The sequence below is a fragment of the Diabrotica undecimpunctata genome, chromosome 8 (genome assembly GCF_040954645.1).
Source record: "Diabrotica undecimpunctata isolate CICGRU chromosome 8, icDiaUnde3, whole genome shotgun sequence".
NCBI lineage: Eukaryota > Metazoa > Arthropoda > Insecta > Coleoptera > Chrysomelidae > Diabrotica > Diabrotica undecimpunctata.
The window spans coordinates 34839518-34859555 of NC_092810.1; the positions used below are offsets into that span (position 1 = coordinate 34839518).

The 20038-nt window shown below is 38.4% G+C and overlaps 1 protein-coding gene across 2 annotated transcripts in view; it reads left to right on the forward strand.

The window, feature by feature from the left end:
- The window catches only part of LOC140447418 (alpha-N-acetylgalactosaminidase-like), a 57418-nt gene extending 37813 nt beyond the window's left edge, over nucleotides 1–19605 (forward strand). For both annotated transcript variants that reach the window (XM_072540059.1, XM_072540058.1), the window contains exons 6-10: nucleotides 6858–7019; nucleotides 7132–7329; nucleotides 7496–7660; nucleotides 16286–16361; nucleotides 19486–19605. In XM_072540059.1, the coding sequence (XP_072396160.1) occupies nucleotides 6858–7019; nucleotides 7132–7329; nucleotides 7496–7660; nucleotides 16286–16361; nucleotides 19486–19520 (636 nt within the window). In that variant the 3' untranslated portion in view covers nucleotides 19521–19605. The remainder of the gene's footprint in view (nucleotides 1–6857; nucleotides 7020–7131; nucleotides 7330–7495; nucleotides 7661–16285; nucleotides 16362–19485) is intronic.
- The last annotated feature ends 433 nt before the right edge of the window (nucleotides 19606–20038 follow it).

Below are 20038 nucleotides of genomic sequence, written 5' to 3' on the forward strand. Positions count from 1 at the left end.
ATCGTGATGTAATTAAACTCAAATCCAGTAGATATAAATCTGGTCCAAGTTTATGCGCCCACAGCCAGCAGTAGTGAAGACGACATAGAGAATTTTTATGATGATATAAAGAAGGTAATAAGTCAGCTGAAAAACAAAGACATTACAATTATAATGGAGGACTTCAATGCCAAAGTAGGAAAAGGTAGACATGAAATTACACACAAGATAGAAAAGAAGTTCGAAAAATCCTATGTGAATGCCCGGAGATATCTTTAATACGAGAGTACGCGTTCGGCGAGTCCTGGCCCACACCTGCCCACATAAGAGAGATGTCTCCTGGTGACTTGTCCACCTTCCTAGAAATGATAGGATGGACAATGAGCTAAGGGTGACAACTCCATGGGAGGATGTACAATGGGTCAATTGTGGCCTAAGTGCTGTGAAAGTTAACTCGCCCTCCCTACTCTACAGATACACATAGGAAAGAAATTCGAAAAATCGGAAGAAACACATAACGTCGAAGACCACTGGAATCATGTCAAAACCATTATGCAAGAAACAACAAAAAGTATAAAACTAATGTTAAAACTACCTCGCATAGGAGAAAAAACTACTTGAGAAGTTTTACAAAAAAAAAGAAGAGAAAGAAAATAAAAAAGCGTTGACTCCCGAAATGATTGTACTTCCGAGCGAGTATATTAAAAAATACGTACCGACTGCTTCTTTCGAGAACACCGTGTCGCTTTCAATCTAGCGAAGGGTTGAGAGGATGTCGAATTTTTTCACCGGAAGGCGTAAAATTATAACTTTGATCCGCTTAAATCATTCTGAAAATTACGGAATGATCTGAATAGACCTTTACAGTTATAAAGTCATCCGGACATATTTAGACTAAAATGTATATTACTATTTTGTCATATAATTTTTTTTTGTAAGCGTGGCGTTAGAAAGTTTATCTTTCAGACGCAATTAAACACGCAAACGAAAAAGAATTATGATAGATTAGGATACGTTTGTCTTTCTTGTATTAAAAACTAGAGGAGACTGATAATCTGTTATCTATTTCGTTCTTTTTCGAATAGTTAATACAACAGCTCCCTGGTTGATCCTGCCAGTAGTCATATGCTTGTCTCAAAGATTAAGCCATGCATGTCTCAATACAAGCCAAATTAAGGTGAAACCGCGCAAGGCTCATTAAATTAGTTATGGTTCCTTAGATCGTACCCACATTTACTTGGATAACTGTGGTAATTCTAGAGCTAATACATGCAAACAGAATGTAGAATGTAGAAAATGGGGCGGCCAATAGAGCCTGATACACTGCGACCTTTGCAGATCTATTGTGTTTCCCCCTTATTTTAAAGCACTTCATCTAGCTTGGTCCTCTTAATGAGACTCAACAGCCTTGATAGTGGCCTTTTCATGTAGCCTGGTGCTTCCGGTTTTTCCTCTCCGAGTTCTAGAAACCGCATTCGTGCGAGACCTTCGCAATGGCACAGAACGTGTAGAGCGGTTTCCTCTTCTTCCAGATAGAAACGACAGGTGTCCTCTTCTGTCAGGCCTATGAGACTCAAGTGTCTATTGAGTCTACAGTGCCCAGTGAGCAGACCCACTATCATTCTGACAGTCCTGCGTCTGTGCGAAAGTAAGTCTGCTGTAAATTTAGCCGAATGTCCTTTGATGAACTGTTTGGCCTGCCTCTGTCCTGGTGAGTTGTTCCACCACTCAAGAGACTTCTGTTGCACCCATTTGTGTATGGCTGCCCTTTTTATCGTATTTGCGATTCCAAAGAAGGGTTCCGGACCAACCAGTGGCGTAGATGCGCCTTCTCGGGCCAATTCATCGGCCTTCTCGTTGCCACGATGACCCTTATGTCCCGGCACCCAGGCAAGTGCCAACCTGTTTTGACTTCCCACCTGAGAGAGGACATCCAAACAGTTCCATACCAGCCATGAATCGACCTGTACCGAACTGAGAGCCTTTAGAGCCGCTTGACTATCCGAATAGATAACGATGGAGTCGTTATTTACATTTCGGCCGATTAGTTCCATAGCGCACCTGTGTATAGCAGCTAATTCGGCTTGAAATACGGTCGCGTATATTCCTAGACATACCCGGACTTCCGTCCTTGGTTTTATGCCATATATTCCAGCCCCCGTACCTGTATCCGTTTTGGAGCCGTCCGTATACCATATTGAGTTTGCTGTTAGCGGCGGACCAGTTTCCCAGTCCTCTCTTTTTGGTATTGTAATTTGAAAATTTTTGTTAAAACTATACCTCGTAACCATTCGGTCTACAGGCATTCCTAGAACGGGGTCTGCCTTTATGTCCTGGTATAGCCTTAAGTAATCAGCTCCCTGCATCATACTTATTGGAGCTTGGTCTTGGATCAACCGATGTACTGTTGATCTGGCTTCACTCTGTATGTATATATGCAGAGGTGGTAGGTTTAGCAGAACTTCTAGCGCGTCCGTTGGGGCTGTTCTCATGGCTCCTTTAACACTCAAGCATGCAAGCCTTTGTGTGCTACTGAGCAATCGAATCGCCCCGGACTGTTGCGTTTTGTTCCACCACGCCACTGAACCATAGGTTATCATGGGCCTTATAACCCTTGTGTATAACCAGAGGTTCATTTTAGGATTTAACCCCCAATTCTTACCACACATTCGTCTACATGTGTTCAGGGCCATAGTGGCCTTCTGTGTGACTTTCTGAATGTGTGCATTCCATGTCAGCCTCTGGTCGAATATTACACCTAAGTACTTGGCCTGACTTGTGAATGGGATTTCTACTCCCTTGAGCACTAGTGGCTGTAAGCCTTGCAGTGCTCTTTTTCTGGTGCAGGGAACAACAGATGTTTTTTTAGGGTTAACCTTCAGGCCTTCTTCCTCACACCAGCTGTCCACCATCCTCAGAGCGACTTGAAGTCTCTCCGAAATTATTTTGGTAAAGCGTCCTCGGACTACAATTACCAAATCGTCCGCATAACCCAGACAGTAAAAACCCTCCCTGGACAGTGTATTAAGTAGGTCGTCCATAAGCGTAGCCCACAGTAATGGGGATAAAACTCCTCCTTGTGGGCAGCCGCTTCCTGCCTTCGCTTCAATAGTGGCTTCACCTAACGAGGACACAATGATCCTGTTTGTTAAGGTCGCCTTTGTCCACTCGCATATGAAGGCAGGAACTCCTCTTCTTTTAAGCGCGTCCGTTACAGACTCGAAGGAGACGTTATTAAACGCTCCCTCCACGACCAGAAACGTCGCCACCGCTATCTCCTTGTCATCTAGCGACTTTGAGAGCAGTCTGTTAAGATCATCCAGCGCAAAGTCAGTTGACATTCCTGGCTGGTATGCATATTGGCGATCGCTAAGTGAATTCTCAATCAGCACGTCGTCGCTAATATACCTGTCTATCAATCTTTCCAGCGTTTTTGCTAGGAAAGAGGATAGACTTATTGGTCTGTATGACTTGGGGGTCTGGTCCATTACCCTACCAATCTTGGGGATATATGTGACTTTCACCCTTCGCCATGCGGTTGGAATATATCTCCATGCCAAACTAGCTTTGAAGATCCTTGTTAGATGCGGGATGATCACATCCTGTCCCTTCTGTAGCAAGGCTGGATAAATCCCGTCCATTCCAGGTGATTTGTATGGCTGGAATTTATTGATGGCCCACCTGACTTTTTCCGGTCTCGTGATGTCGGTAGCTAATTTCCAGTCCGCCTTAGTAGGCCTTCTGGGGTGAGCTACCTCTACCGAAGGATTATTGTCAATGGATGAGCTGGGAAAATGTACCTTGGTGAGCATTATTAAGCTTTCCTCCAGGGTTTCTACATACGTTTCGTCCTCTTTCTTCAAGAGGCCAACCTGATTCGCAATACCATCCTTATCCAGGACCTTGTGGATTCTGGAACATGCGGGAGCCTGTTCGACTTCCTAGCAGAACTTTCGCCACGAGTCTCTTTTGGCTTTTCGGATCTCCTTATTATATTGCGTCAGTTTTTCTCTATAAATGGCCCAGTCCTGGTTGAATTTGGCTTTATTGAATAGCCTTCTTACATCTGCCCTAAGCTTTTGTAAGTGTTCATTCCACCAGGGTGTGTTTTTCTTTCCTTTCTTTTCTCTCTCTGGACAATTCTCCTGGTAAGCGGCCAGAACAGCTCCCCTCACCGTTTCGACTGTCAGTTCGAGATCTTCCGTATCTTTTATGGTGCCGATTCCTCCCTCAAGAGACTTCTCGAGTGAGCCTCTATAGCCTTCCCAATCCGTCTCTCTCGGGTTCCTGAACCTTGCCACCATTCGAGTCGAAGTAATTAAATCAAATCGAATGTGCCTATGGTCGGAACATGAAGGTTCCTCTGACACATGCCAATTCTTTATAGTATCATACGTTTTTTCACTGCAAAGTGTTACATCTAAGACTTCTTTGCGCGTGGCCGTAACGAAGGTAGGTTTATTTCCTATATTGGCTATTTCTAAACCCATGCTTAAGATGAACTGTAGTAAAGACTCACCTCGACTGTTGATGTTCGTACTCCCCCATGCCAGATGGTGGGCATTGGCATCACATCCCAGTATTAGATGAAGGTTCTCCCTTCAGCTGTAGGTTATAACGTCCTCTACTATGCCTGGGCGGAAGACCTTCTCTCCAGCGAAGTAGGCAGAACAGACCAACCATCTTTTACTACCTTCCTCGGTGGAAGCGGTTAAAATACCTGTAACAATGTCTCTGGAGCAAAGATCCGGAATCAGTGTACAGTTTACTTCGTTACCATATACAATGCATGCTCGAGGTGTCTCTCCTTTCGCATCGTATAGTAACTTACCTTGTTGCGGCTTCAAGCCTGCAATCTTCCCTCCGTGGAGCCATGGTTCCTGCAGTAGGGCCAAGTCCAGGCCTTCCATGTCAAACCTTCTGCACAAAACCGCCGACGCAGCTTTAGCATGATGAAGGTTGACCTGCAGGACCTTTGCTCTGCCTTCCTCTAAACTGAAGGCTAACTTTCGGGTTTTCCCGTGTCCTCTACCCCTTCCATGGGAGCGGCCACCCGCTCAGTGGCTTCTAGCCTTCTGGGCGGGTTTGTAGCACTCCCCTGCAAGTCGGTACGGACTTCTTTCGGGATTATTCCTTCTTTAGCTCCTTCCCTCGACTTATCATCCTTAGGGCAAGCCTTGTGTTTGGTCGAAGTGTTAACCTTCTTTGGCGCTGCTTTAGAGCTTTGCCCCTCTGAAGGTTTTACTTCTTTTCTTTTTTGCTTAGCCTTGACTGCCGAGGTTGCGGCAGTTACGCCTCGCAACCCCGATGGTCCGGCCTCTGCAACCTTCTTAATGTACCCATCATCCTTGACACGGAATTTAATTCTTCCGATGCCAAAGTAAGGACGCATTTGAAGTTTGTTGAGTTCCTCAAAGGACTCTTTGTCCATTGAGAGGACCCATACCTGCCCTTTTTCTGCAGGTGTTTTGCCCAAAACGGTCCATATAAGGGTGTTGAGCTTTCGGTTGCTGACCCTTAATCGAGTCAGCACACTTTCCGCCTCCAACCTCTTTCCGTCCTCGTCTGGGATGTAGACAGTGTAAGAACACGGCCTCTCGACTTCACTCTCGTCCTTAGCCTGGAGGCTTGCACCTTCCCAAGGCTTCAGAGTGGGAGTAGTGTCCCTGAGCCATTGTGCGCTTGCACTATCCGCGCACGTCATTACCAGGTAACCGGGCTTGAACGTGCTCTTTAGCAGCCTGATTTGCGGCCCTTCTTCTGGCGTTCTCTCCAGAGCCTCCAAGATGGATGTTTGCACTGCCTTAAGCTTTGTGGGTTCCAAATTGACTCCAGGGAAGCCATCACATACTACAGCCACCTTTGCCGAGCAAAGGGCTTGTGTAAAAGTCATTTCTGACTTCCTCGGCCTCTTTTTGGCTTCCGCTGGCGGCGTACTGTGGTCCGACCTTTATCGCTTCTTTGTAGACTTTTGCGTAGCCATTTCCAGCTTTTGCTCCGCCTTCTCTTTAGACTTAGGGGGATTGTCCTTTTGTCGTCCAAGCACCTTGGTGAGGTTGGCCTTGATCACCGAGCGCTTGGCTTCAATGTAATCCTGGCCTTTTCCCACCAGATCCCTTACTTTCTTCTTGCAAACTTCTCTGCAAACAGAGCTCCAACCGGAGACGGAAGGAGCGCTTTTATTAGATCAAAACCAATCGGTGGCGGGTTCGCTCGTCATCGTATAACTTGGTGACTCTGAATAACTTTACGCTGATCGCACGGTCTCGCACCGGCGACGCATCTTTCAAATGTCTGCCTTATCAACTGTCGATAAATACAGAGAGTTTTATATTACAAGATAAGAATCATATAAAAGGTATTATTGTAATAATATATCATTTTAATGTATTTTGTCAATATATTGTAATGTAGAAAAAACAAATGTCATATTGTGGGAAAACTGTTGGTGATACGTAAAATCTAATTTCAGATTCTTTTTTAGCGCCAAAAAATACTTAGGATTCACATAAATTTGTAAAAAAAAAGTTTTATAAATCTTTTCTTTTTGTTGGCCTGTAATCAGGGCAGATTCCTTTGCAGGCATTTTTACGATTTTTGGTAAGAATTTATAGTATACCACTAAGGTAATAAGAGAGGGTGATACTATCGATCTGGAGATACATGCACACTGCAATCTCCGGAGTAGCTATATCTACAACGATTCTTTACAGTATTATGCCACTTTCTGTAAATCTTCTCATACCTACAGTAATTGTTTCAGTAAGATTTTAAATATGTAATAAAAATGTTAACCATGTACAAAATCTCTTGACTTCTGGTACTTTTCGTATCATCAATGTTAACACTTGTAATAGTGAAACATATTATTCTTTTAGTCTAACTACACAGCTTTGGCTGAAACTTGTAACCTTTGGAGAAATTGGGACGACATTGACGACAGCTGGGAAAGTGTCACATCTATATTAAAGTGGTTTTCTGACAATCAAGATCGAATTGGTCCATTTTCGGCGCCTGGGCACTGGAATGATCCCGATATGGTAAGAATGTTATAAATACTTGAAAATTTCATTACTTTGTACCTATAATTCTAATATTATACTATATTTATACTTGTTATATAAAAGAGAATTAATAAAATTTGATTTCTAGCTGGTAATTGGAAATTTTGGATTGAGTTTTGAACAGAGCAAAGGACAAATGTCAGTTTGGTCGATAATGGCGGCTCCATTGATAATGTCAGTGGATTTAAGAACAATTGAGCCTAAATTTAGAGCAATTCTCCTCAACAAAGATGCTATTGCTGTAAATCAAGATCCCTTAGGTGAAATGGGTCGGCTAGTGCTAAAGGTTTGTTCGAATATGATTTTCATTTATTACATAAACGTTTGCTATGAAAATAAATTATGTTTTGTTGAAATTGAAAAATTTATTAGAAAACGCACAAAATTCACTTTGCTAGTATTGTTTATATGATTATATAGTAGAATGTTTTAATGTTTTTGGTGGTTTTTAGAAAAACAACATTTATATATGGACGAAGCAGCTAACACCTAAAGATGATGGCAGAAAACCTTACGCCATTGCCGTACTAAGCCAAAGAACCGATGGATATAAATACAGATTGGAATTTACTTTAAAAGAATTGAATATCACCAGTCCAAATGGATTCTTTATAAAGGTATGATAATTTTTGATACACTTTTATAGATATTCCCTTTTAGAGATTTTTTTTCTTTTAATGGTCTTGGCATAGCCAATTGACCAGTTTGGAAATCTTTGCTTTAAAAAAACACCTCTGTCTCCAGTTATCCTAAACATTTTATGCCTGTCAAATCTGACCAATTTTCTGATATGTTCTAGTTATATATTGTGAATATATGCAGAATTTTTTAGAAAAAAACATAAAAAGTCGTGTGAAACTAGTAGAGTTAGCGACAGAATCGAAGCTTTGATTATAATATACAGGGTGCAACAAAATGGTAGGTCATAAATTAAATAACGTATTCTGAAATCAAAAATAGTTCGATTGAACCTAACTTACCTTAGTACAAATGTGCACATAAAAAAAACTACAGCCCAAAATGAAAATCATTTTTTTTCCAATATATCAAAAAGTGTTTGAAATTTTATATTGAAAATGGACATGTGGCTTTCTTAGGGCAGGAATATTTAAAAAAAAATAACAGTAAAATTTGTACACCCCATAAAAATTTTATGGAGGTTTTGTTCCCTTAAACCTCCCCAAATGTTTGCATACATTCCAATTAAATTATTATTGTGGTACCATTACTTAAATGTTTTTAAAACTTTTTTGCCTCAATACTTTTTCGATAATCCAGTTTTTATCGAGATGGGGCTCTTTTTTTATTATGTTTTAAAAATTCTCTAGTCAGCTGTATTGCTGTATGTAACCATGGCAACACTTGTTGCTATGGTTACTATGTATTAAATAATAAATATTCCAATTACTGTGCATTTAAGATTATTAAGAAAAACTAAATTTTCTATTACAATGGTGTTTGCGTTTTCAGAAATGGCAGCTATGCATTTAATTCAGGGTAAGTTTGAGCAGGCTAAACTAGGGTTATAGATAATTATTGGTAATTTGGTAATTACAGGTAAATGCCAAGGAAATAGTGCAGCAGCTGCAAGGCGTTATGCAGAAAAATATCCTAATCGAAATACACCAGGCAGACGATTATTGCTTTCCTTTGATCGTCGTTTAAGAGAGATAGGCACATTGCGGTCGCAACTTGTTGGTAATAATGGTCGACCAAAAGTAGATAAAACAATGAATGAATTTTGGAAGCAATTGAAGAAATCCCTGGCAGGAGTACAAGATTACTAGCGGCTCATTTAGATGTTTCTTACATGATGATTTGGAGAAGATTCAAGGAACATCAGTTTCATCCTTATCACTATCAAGGTTTCATCCTTAACACCCGTTCAAGAATTACTGGATGAAGATTATCCTAAAAGAATGGGGTTTCACGATTGATTTCTAACGAAAAACACGCAAAATGTCAATTTTATTTTAATCCTGTTTTGTTTACCGGCAAAGCTACCTTTAACAGAAATGGCATTACGAACTATCATAACACGCACATCTGTGCCGAAGAAAACCCCCACGCAAAAAATTGTCTCATTACCAAAGAAATTTTAAAATCAATGATTGGGCAGGAATTGTGGATAATAACCTAATAGGGCCAGTATTTCTTCCAAACAATTTAAACGGTGAAATTAATTACACTTTCTACAAAAAGTGTTACCAGAGTACTTAGACGAGGTCAATCTCGCAGTCAGGAAAAATATGTGGTTTTTACAGGATGGTGCTCTAGCGCATTACCATAATAAAATAAGAGAATATCTTTTCGATCAGTATCCTGGCCGTTGGATTGCAAGGTGCTCTGATGCGCCTATTTCTTGGCCACACAGTGGTGCAGAGCTTAACCCAATTGACTTTTGCTTCTGGGGTTTTATGAAAGGGTACGTATATTCCGTACCAATTATAACATTACAATAACAACAACTAAGGAACATAATCATGGAAGCTGTAAATCGATTTCTTCAGAAGTCCATGATTTTCCAAAATATTCGATTTTTCTTTTCAAAACGGTGTCGAAGGTGTATTCAAGAAAATGCAGGTCATTTTGAACATTTGCAAAATCCACCACATATTTGTGAATGGTTAAGTAAGATTTTAGAGACCTGGTAATAATATGAAAATTGATTTATATTTTACATTTTGTTAGGTGCTCATAAATTTTGAAACATATTAAAAAAGAAGCCGCTTCTCGATAAAAACTGGCTTATTGAAAAACTACTAGGAGGCAAAAATTTTTTAAAAACATTGTGTTTAACTAATGGTACCACAATAATAATTTAATTGGAACGTATACAAATATTTGGGGGATTTAAGGGAACAAAACCGCCATACAAATGTGTGTGTACAAATTTCACTGTTATTTTTTTTTTTAAAGATATTCCTGCCATAAGAAAACCACATGTCTATTTTTAATATAAAATCTCTAACAGTTTCCGATATATTGGACAAAATCGATTTTTATTTTCTAACTTCAAAGGGCTGTAACTTTTTTTATGTGCACATTTGTACTAAGTTAAGTTAGGTTCAATCGAACTATTTTTCTTCCCAGAATACACGATTTAATTTATGACCTACCTTTTTGTTACACCCTGTATAATATATGTATGTATAGTAAGTTTGTCTGCTTCAGCTTAGTTTGAAATGAATTTTATTTTATTTCGCTTTTATGCCTAATTTTGTGAGTCCCTTTAAGGAAATATTGGAACTCTAGTTGTAAGTTGCCTACATTTGGCGCAACTAAGGAATACAAAACTTTAAATTAGCCCATGTTTTACAACTTTTAAAGTTTTAGAAACATATTTTTTTATTTGGTTTATAATACAATATGTTACATACAAACAAGTAACACTAAGCATTTTTATTGAACGAACATGTAAACAAGAGTTTTAATCCAATGACTATTAGCTTCTAGTGAATTTGTTACTAAAAACTTAATATAAGTGTAGACACCTATTTTCTAAATGGTAAATCAAGAGGAGTTCTAATGTTTAATAAACATAATAATAAAGAGAATATTTATAAAAATAGAATTTGTTTGAAAACAAACTTCAACCTCAGAGTTTATGAAAAGCAATTCAGGTAGATACTCTAAAGTATGAAAGGCTCCAAATCACTAGAAGCGAAATTTTAGCCTAATGTTGAAAACCGAGAGCTATAGAATACTGAATCCAATTGTGGAAATTGAAGTTCATTTTTTTATTTTAGTCTCCAGCCAGGAGTTCCATTTAGTCTACGGCCAGGTTAGCACCCTACTGATAGACTTTAAAACCATACAGCTCATAGAAACAGGATTATGCCTCGAAACAGGAATGCTTTCATTACGACGACTAACGCGAGAAAGAGGGCAACGAATTTATGGAAAACGAGAAATAAATTTCGCGGTAAACTAAATCAGTACCTGGAACGTAAAGTCTCTAAACAAAAGAGAGCAGGAAGTTACAAAAGAGCTTGTAGAAAAAAATATAGACATATGTACACTACAAGAGACGAAGAAAAAAGGAAAGGGTCAAATTATGCTAGATGATGATCTGATGATTTACAGTGGTGTTACGAAAGAAACCAGAGCTAAAGAAGGAGTCGCCCTGTTGGTACACAGAAAATTGTTACACTAAGTACAAGAATGTAAATATACCTCTGAAAGATTAGTAAGTGTAGAAGTTAAACTGGATGTCAAACCTCTGAATGTGATAGCAATCTATGCACCAGAGAACAACAGAGATACCACCATAAGGGAAAACTTCTACGAACACCTTCAGACTGTAATAAACGAGACCCCAAATGATGAATATATAATCAATATGGGCGATTTTAATGCCCGTGTTGGCGATGATATAGTTCCAGGAATAAAACAGCGATATAATAAAAATATCAGAAATGAAAACGGAGACCTTCTGACGGACCTCTGCAGCATAAACGAAATACGTATTAATAATACATTTTTCCCCACAAAGAATAATACAAATACACTTTTGAAAACAGTGTACGACAAAGATCTGCGATAGACTATATTCTGTCGAATAGAGAGTTACAGCCCTCTCAGTTTTCTTCCATTAACATTGATTCCTTTATCTGCCCAGTTAATGTCTTTGAACACGTCTTCCAGTCCAAGTATGAGTAGCATTGGTAGGATAACATCTCCCTGGCGAACTCCTCTGTTGATTGGTATAGCTTTGGTTTTCACATCTATTTGTATTTTCATTGTAACTTTCTTGTAAATATTATGTATGAGCATTCTGTATCGGGAGTCTATCCTGCAGTTGTTCATAGCTCTCTCTATTGCCCAAAGTTTTATGGAGTCGAACGCCTTTTCATAATCAACGAAGCCAATGTATAAGTTTAAGTGATATTCATTGGCTTTCTCTATTAGCGTTCTGACTGTAAGAAGATGATCCGCTGTACTGTAACCTTTTCGGAATCCTGCCTACTCTATTGGTTGATAGCTATCGAGCTTCGACGTTAACCTGTTAGTTATTACTCCCATAAACAGTTTGTACATTTGGGACAGCAGGGAGATTGGTCTGAGATTGGATCTTCAGATCTCCCCTGTCTGAAGAGAAGTATTGTCAAAGTTTCATTCCAATCATCTGGGACTTCTCCTCTGTGAAGACATTCGTTGAAAAAATTTTTCAATTCTTCTAGAATAATTTCGCATTTCTACAAGAATTCCATCTGGGCCCAGAGTCTTATTGTTCTTTAGTTGTGCCATAGCTTGTTTTATTTCGAATGATTCTATGTTAAGGAGTATTTCTGAGTTGACATTCGTCATCTTTCTCTTAAGATCTTCCTTTGCAGTGTTATCTGCATCTTATCATCTTATTATTATAGACTTTCCTAAGTTTGATCTTAAGCATATTTCAGGCCTCGGTTCTTTCCTATTATTTTTTCTACCTTGTTTTCGTTGTAGATCCTTAAATCTTCCTTTACTCCCTTCTTTATTAGTTTATTCAATTCTTTGAAACCATCGGTGTTTCGCTTTCCTTCGCTTAGAAATGTGCGTCTCTTTTCCATCAACCGTTTTGTTCCATCACTTATTCTGTCTTCTTTATTTTTTTTTCTTTGCAACAGTCATTCCTGCTTTCAAGAGCTTTCGGTTCATTTCTTTATTAATTGTGTTCATGTCGGAATATTCTTGTTGATAATGTTCTACAAATTCTGTTCTTAAAACTTCTCTGTACTCCCTTCTGTCGCATTTAAGTTTGATCTATCCGATTACAATAATTATGTAGCCTGTTTCTAATGGTTTTGTTCTGTTTAACAAGAATCCTTCCTCTTAAAAGGCGACGATCGCTGCCAGTTGTGAATTGATTGAGAGCAGTTATATCTTCAAAAATGTCTTTGTTCCCACAAAAGAAGTAATCTATCTTGTTTTTCGTCTTTTTTTTTCACTTTAATTTTTCACCTCTTTCGTTTCTTGTGTCATAACCATCCATCCCTATTTTAGTTTCAGTATTTTCTTCTTTTTTACCTAATTTTGCGTTGAAATCTCCCAAATGATGGTATACTTTGTATCATTTTCTTCTAATGCTGTTATCAAATCTTCGAAGAACATTTCAACTACCTCTTCCTGATGTGTTGTTGTGAGAGCATACATTTGTATAACCTTGATCTTGGTTTTATTATCTAGGTCTATTATAATATAAGCTACTCTATCAGAAACGATTTTATATGTAGAAATGTATGGTGTGAGATACTTTTTGACAAGAAATCCTACTCCACCATATAGGTATAGGTGATTTCCAGAGTTTAGATGCATGCATTGTTCGCTTCTTCTTTTCACTTCTGACAATCCTACACTATCCCAGGTCATCTTGAATAGTTCTTCTTCTAATTCGTAGACCTTTTCATCTTTAGCCATCGATTGGATGTTGTATGTGGCTAGTAATAACTGTTTTTGTTTGTTCGTATCTATTTTGGTGCGTTTTGTTGAGCTCGTGCCTTCCCCAGAATCCGTGAGGCTGACCGGTTTTCAGGTGTGGGATTCTAAGCTGCTAGCCCTACCCACCTGGGGTATCGTCCCATTTTGTTTTAAGTTCAACATGTGTTTTAAGAGGTATATTGGCATTAAAACACCACGCTTGCCAGACGGGTTGGTGAGTGTTCGCAGTATCACAACCAGTTAAATCAGTATTTGATTTTCGCCTGCAACTTTGTGGTACCGCACCTGTCAGGAATTGTATTCCTCAGCCACGGGCCACTAATGACACAGCTGCTGACCTGTGTTATGTCCTCAGTTGATCCGCGGGTACTTATTTGGCGAAGCCTTATTCATACCTGTCCTGCATATCTACAGGACGTTCCCTATCAGCCATTGGGACGCGCCGTGTCGAAGTTGAGGACTTCCCCGCCCAGTCTGTCTCGCACAAAGTACTGAAGGACCCCTACTGAGTTCAGAGTCGCTCCTCTATACAAGCTGAGACCGGCACGGTCATCACTAGAGTACTGAGAAATCACTAGAGTATATTAGACCAGCATTTCTGTGTCTGATGTACCTAAAGAACGCATTTGCCAGAGTAAGATTCAAAGATGTAATCCATCTTCTATATAATAGAGAATTTCCCTTAAATATTATAAAAACTATCGAAAAAACATCTACCAAAACAACAAAATGGAAGTCAGAATAGATGGACAACTTACAGAACCTATAGAAATAGGCAGCAGACTAAGGACAAGGGGATTCATTGAGCTCCATGCTCTTTAATTTGATCATGGATGAAATCATCAAAAGCGTTAACAAAGGAAGAGAGTCTGTTACGCAGACACGCAATATTGATAGCCCAAGATGAAGATACTCTGAAAAGATTAGTCCACAGATTTAATTTAAGAGCAAAAGAATTTAATCTCATCTTAGAAAACTAAAACAATAGTAGTCAGCAAAGAACCAACCAGAGAAGAGTGAGAAGAGAAGAAGTGAGAGATCAAGTACAAAAAGCAAATAGACTGGCAGGATGCCTTAATAACACTATATGGCAAAACAGACACATTAACACTGAAATGAAGTCAAGAATTTATAAAGCCAGTTGGCTTTATAAATTGGCACATGACATATGCCTCAGAAACAAGACCCGACACAGCCACAACGCAAAGGCTACTGAAAATGGCAGAGATGAGAGTACTGAGAAAAATTTCACCAATCGGCAGAAGAAGTATCAGATGACCGCACAAAATATGGAGTGACAACCTTCCATAGGGGTATTAATCCTCCAATGAACAAGCAGAATTCTTGCTTATAAAGAGGAATAAGAAAAAGAAGAAGAAGAAGTCCATTTTTTGTGTTAAGGCCGGTTTTCACGCTACGTCTTATTGTACGTTTTGTTGGATAGGACAAATCCTATACAATAAAACGTGGCATGTAAACAGCAAAACGTACGTCTTGTCGAATCGAAATGAGATCCAAGGTCAGATCGTAGAAATGATGGGAGAAGCATAGTTTTGCGAGAACTGATAGGATAAAACGTTACGTGAAAATACATGTTCAGGCAAGTCGTCCGATCTTGACTTATTTGACGACTAGTTCCACTGCAGTTCGTTTCATTTTTCCCAAAAAAAGCCTAATAATGTCAGATTTGCGGCAATGCACCCACGATTTTCTCGGGGAATTTATTGAATTGTATAAAAGTTTTTAAGTAGTTATGTTTTAAAACCAAGTAGATTGCATTACAGGTTTCAGGAATTATTTGGCTTAACGCTGGTTTGGATATTATGATTGTGAACTCCTGAACTTGACGCTGCGTCCTTTTGTAAGATATCTGAGAGTTGCTGTGAGTCTTTTATGGGGTGTTATGGCTTTTCTCATGAGGTGTCTTATTTCAATATATATGGTGTTACCAACTCTAGCAATTGACAATAGGCTGAGGTGACCATTCGCAAATAATTGCGCCAGTCATCTGGTTCGCCTCTTTTAGTAACGAGACGTGGGAATACTGGCTTCTTTTTAGAAGCCCACTCTCTTGACCATCTTGTCTTTTCCCTCTTCATCCCCTTTTTCCTCAGTCGTAGTATCTTTATAGTTGAAAAAATAAAAGAAAGCAGCCGTGTTTCCTCCATAATAAAAAAAAAAACACTAAACAAACTTCACACAACTCAAGACTCTGAATTAAAAATGAGGTAGAAAACGGAAGGAAAAACGTAGTGTGTTTACACTGGACAAATCGTACATTTTGTCGTACGTTTTATATGACCCACAAAACGTACAATAAGACGTAGTGTGAAAACGGGCCTTTAAGTGTCACCAATTTCGTAGTTATGAAAAAATCTGTCTGTTCCTTGGAATTTTTGAATTGTCAATTGCCGCTACTCACCCAAAGTATAAACATAAATATTGTTTTTAGTTGGTCAGTTGAATTTTTGCTTATTTACTTAATCCGAAACTCATGTATATTACTACTTCATCTTCTTTAATATTTCTATTTCCAAACTAACTTCAGGAAACGAATATTTCTGCCTATTTTTGAACAAAACTTTTTAGATTTACATAAGAATACATTACACTGTCACTGTTTATGATAATAACGAACAGAATATTATTATAGATAACTTTTCAAAGAAAACTAGGTCAAACATATGATCTTTATCTTAAAACTTTGCATACGTTTTAACCCAAAATCGGAGATTTAAGATACAATATTTCAGTGAAATTCTTTGTTGGATATATTTTTTAAACAACCGTCAAGATTTTAATCTATTTTTTTATTATTTCAGGATATTTTTGATCAAGATAAATCTGTGGCATCCATAACAGATGATGAAGCATTCGTGCTAAGAATGCCACCTACAGGTATATATAGACTTTTAATATAATTTATTCGAATCGAGAATATGAAATAGCAGAGGTTTCCAAACTTTTTCGGTTTGCGACTACTCAAATAATCAGATTTTTTCCGAGGCGCCCTTAATACATCAGACAAACTTTCCTTCCCATCTGATTTCAAGATGATCATATATCATTTGTTTTTTAAGAAATATCTTGTACTGTTATTTTATTTTTTTGCAGTCTTTTAACTTCTTCTTCTTCTTCTAATGGCACTACAACCCTGTGTAAGTGTTGGCCTGCTTAACAATGTTCTTCCATTCTGCCCTGTCGGATACTTTCCTTCGCCACTGCCAGATGTTCATGGTTTTAAGATCCCTCTCTACGTCGTCTCTCCATCTTTTACGGGGCCTTCCTCTTGTTCTGTTTCTTTGGGGCTTCCATCTCTGGACTACTTTTACAGCTCGATTATCTGGCATTCTTTCTAGGTGACCAAGCCAGTTTAATCTTTGTGCCTTGACAAATCTAACAATATCTGCGCTCTGCATTAGTTCATCTAGCTCTTGGTTCATTTTAATTCTCCACGAACCATCGCTGCATTGGAATGGTCCAAATATCTTCCTTAGTATTTTGCGCTCAAATATTCTCAGTTGATTTTCATCAGTGGTTAAGACGGTCCATGTTTCTTTTCCATATGTGACCACTGGTCTAATTACTGTTTTGTAGATTCTTTTACAGTCTTTTACACTAACACTAAAAACACAATTTATTTATAGCATTTTATTTACTTCACTCTTCTTCTTCTTATGGTGCCTATCCGTTACTGATGTTGGACACTAACATGGCTATACTGACTTTGTTGACTACTGCCCTGAAAAGTCCGGTAGTGGTTAAGTTAAACCATTTTCGCAGGTTATGCAGCCCGGATATTCTTCTTCTTCGTGGACCTCTTTTCCCATGCACTTTACCTTGAAGTATGGTCCGAATTAGGTCATATCGTTGTTCATTGCGTATTATATGGCCCAGTATTCTAGTTTGCGACGTTTTATGGTTACGACTAGTTCGCGCTCTTTCAACTTCACTTCACTTCACTCTAGTACACTTTAATATATCTCTATATATACGTGCCGCAGTCGTTGTGGAACTTTATCCGCACCGCTCGAACACCTTGCAATTACAAAGTTAAATGGGTCGATAGCAATTAAAGTAAACTGTATACCCAAGCTTAATCAAGCCATTCAGAGCGATGCTGGGAATATTTATATTCCACTTAAATTAAATCGAAACGCAACCGTCTTCGTATACCTTGCAATTATCTTGAAAGCGCTACGTAGACCCCTCATAACGTCTTCTATAAGGTTGGAGCTTTCAGTCCTTTTTGACTGAAGCACCGCCGTTAGTCCAAGACTCATCGGTATAAACAAGGTTTACATTATCCTTCTTCCTCAATGTTTTTATTTGTCTGAGGTACTTGTGTCTCCCGGATATGATATCTTTTCTTTCCATCATTATCGAATCGAATCTCGACCTCTTTTACCATATTTAAAAACCCATGTCATTTAGTAGCCTACGAAATGTGGTTTTTGAAAAAGCTGGTAGGTCCTCATCATCCTTCACTCTGTTCATTATGTTTTCCAAAAAATCATGGACAATTTTTCTTATTCGAGATTTCACTCCTTCATCGTAAGTTTTCTCACGTGAATTGGACTGGAAACTGTTTTTCTTCCCTTTTTGTATCTGTTTCAGTTCGCCCTGCTGGGCCTCTTCGAATATCTCATAAATTTTGCGAACAGTCACACCGTACATTTTCGAAACTTTTCCCACAGTAATAATCAAGTTGCCCATTTTTTAAGTTCAGATGATAGTTCAATACATTTAACACCACACGTTTTACTTGCACATTAAGAGTCATACCCTGTTTGATATTCACGACAGATACTAGCAACATGATGTAGGTACTTTCATTCGTTTGCGAAAATGAAATAGAACTGAGCTTTTATAGTTTTAGTATAATGGCCAGTACCCAAATCGACAAAGAGACATTGTTTGCTTTGCTTGGACAATAGGGTTTAAAACTGATTTGCTTCTCCTAAAGACTTTATAATGATCTTTATTTCACAAAGAATGTTTTTACAATGGAAGCTATTAAGAATTGATAAGCTATGAACAATGAATTTTTGATATATTTGACTTTTTTCGTAGTATTTTTCTTCATGTTATTATTTAGTTCGACAATGTAACTCTCTTATTTATACATCGATGATTGAATCGTGCTTTAGTTGAAACAATAATGATGAATAAAATGCTTTAAACAACGTAACAATGTGCAAGTAAAGTCCATGATTGAATTGTATGAATTAATTGTGACTGGCAGCCTCCAATCTTTGCTATCCTACGTCACTTCTTGGCTCGCAGTGATCCTCCTCCTCAGTCCTAATCCCTTTTGGGATGTGGTGACACCATCAGCCCTTTACAGTTTTTTTACGATTTCTCTCCATCCTTCTCTGTCCTGGGCTAGTTGTTCGGCTTCATGTAACCCTTGGTTAATCAGTATTTTTGTTTGATCTACCCAACGGCTTGGAGATCTTCCCCTAGGTCTCTTTCCTTCAACTCTACCCTCGACTATCAGTTTTTCCATCTTAACTGCTCTTTCAGCAATGTGTCCAAAATACTGCAAATATCTCTGTTGTATTTGTTTCAGCAATCTATCCTTTACTTTAAGTTGTTCTAATATCGATACGTTAGTGCGATGATCAATCCAGAATATTCTCAACATGCGGCGGTATATCAACATTTCAAAAGCGTCCAGTTTATTTTTATTCGCTTTCTTTAAGGTCCACGTTTCAGATGGATATGTCGCTATGGGAAAAATGAACGCCCTTACCAGCCTTAGTTTTGTGTGTATTGTTATGCTAGAATTTTTTCAAATTGCTACCAGTTTCATCATGGCAGTGATACCAAACATTAATTTTGTTTCATAGTTGGTTTTTTTTATCGATCTGAGGACGAAGTGTACATTTTTGACTCCGAAACTAGTCGCACGATAGACATATGCTAACAAATTGTGAATTTTGATACATTATTCTATAAACTAGGTATTATGGACTCACATATATACAGTTTTAACAATTTCAAAATCTTTCTGTTTTAGGTGGAACTTTATTGGTGGCAACTCCCAAAAAATAAACGAATAAGGATTTAGTTAGTAACCAAAATATTAATTACTTTTTAGTTATTTTATAAATAAATAAATAAATTATTTTAATACATATTTTAGGTCTTTTTATAATACACCGATACTTAATGTCTGTTGACCAATTAGCCAAAGTTTTCATGAATGTTACATCCAGAAGATCTTTTGAATGTAACCGGTATACATAAAAATTAAGCGGCTTCTCTATAATCAGACTCATGCAAAAGCTAAATCGAAATCAGAGCCGCTAAAACCGTTCAATCCACGTCGTTCGAATAGTCCTCTCAGAACAAACAAAATGTCGTACGGTCGGTTCATCCTTCGATGTATACGGAGATTCATTTCCGACCGCCGCTCTGGAGGCAGAACGAAGGTTTTTCGCTTAAATCCTCTTGCTCGTGGAATCATGCGTTCTTGGCTTCCACTTAACGAGAAGCTCACCGCAGGCTCTGTTTTGCCACCGGCAGTGTAGAATACTTTAACAGTTCGAGTTTTATATATGAATCGTATA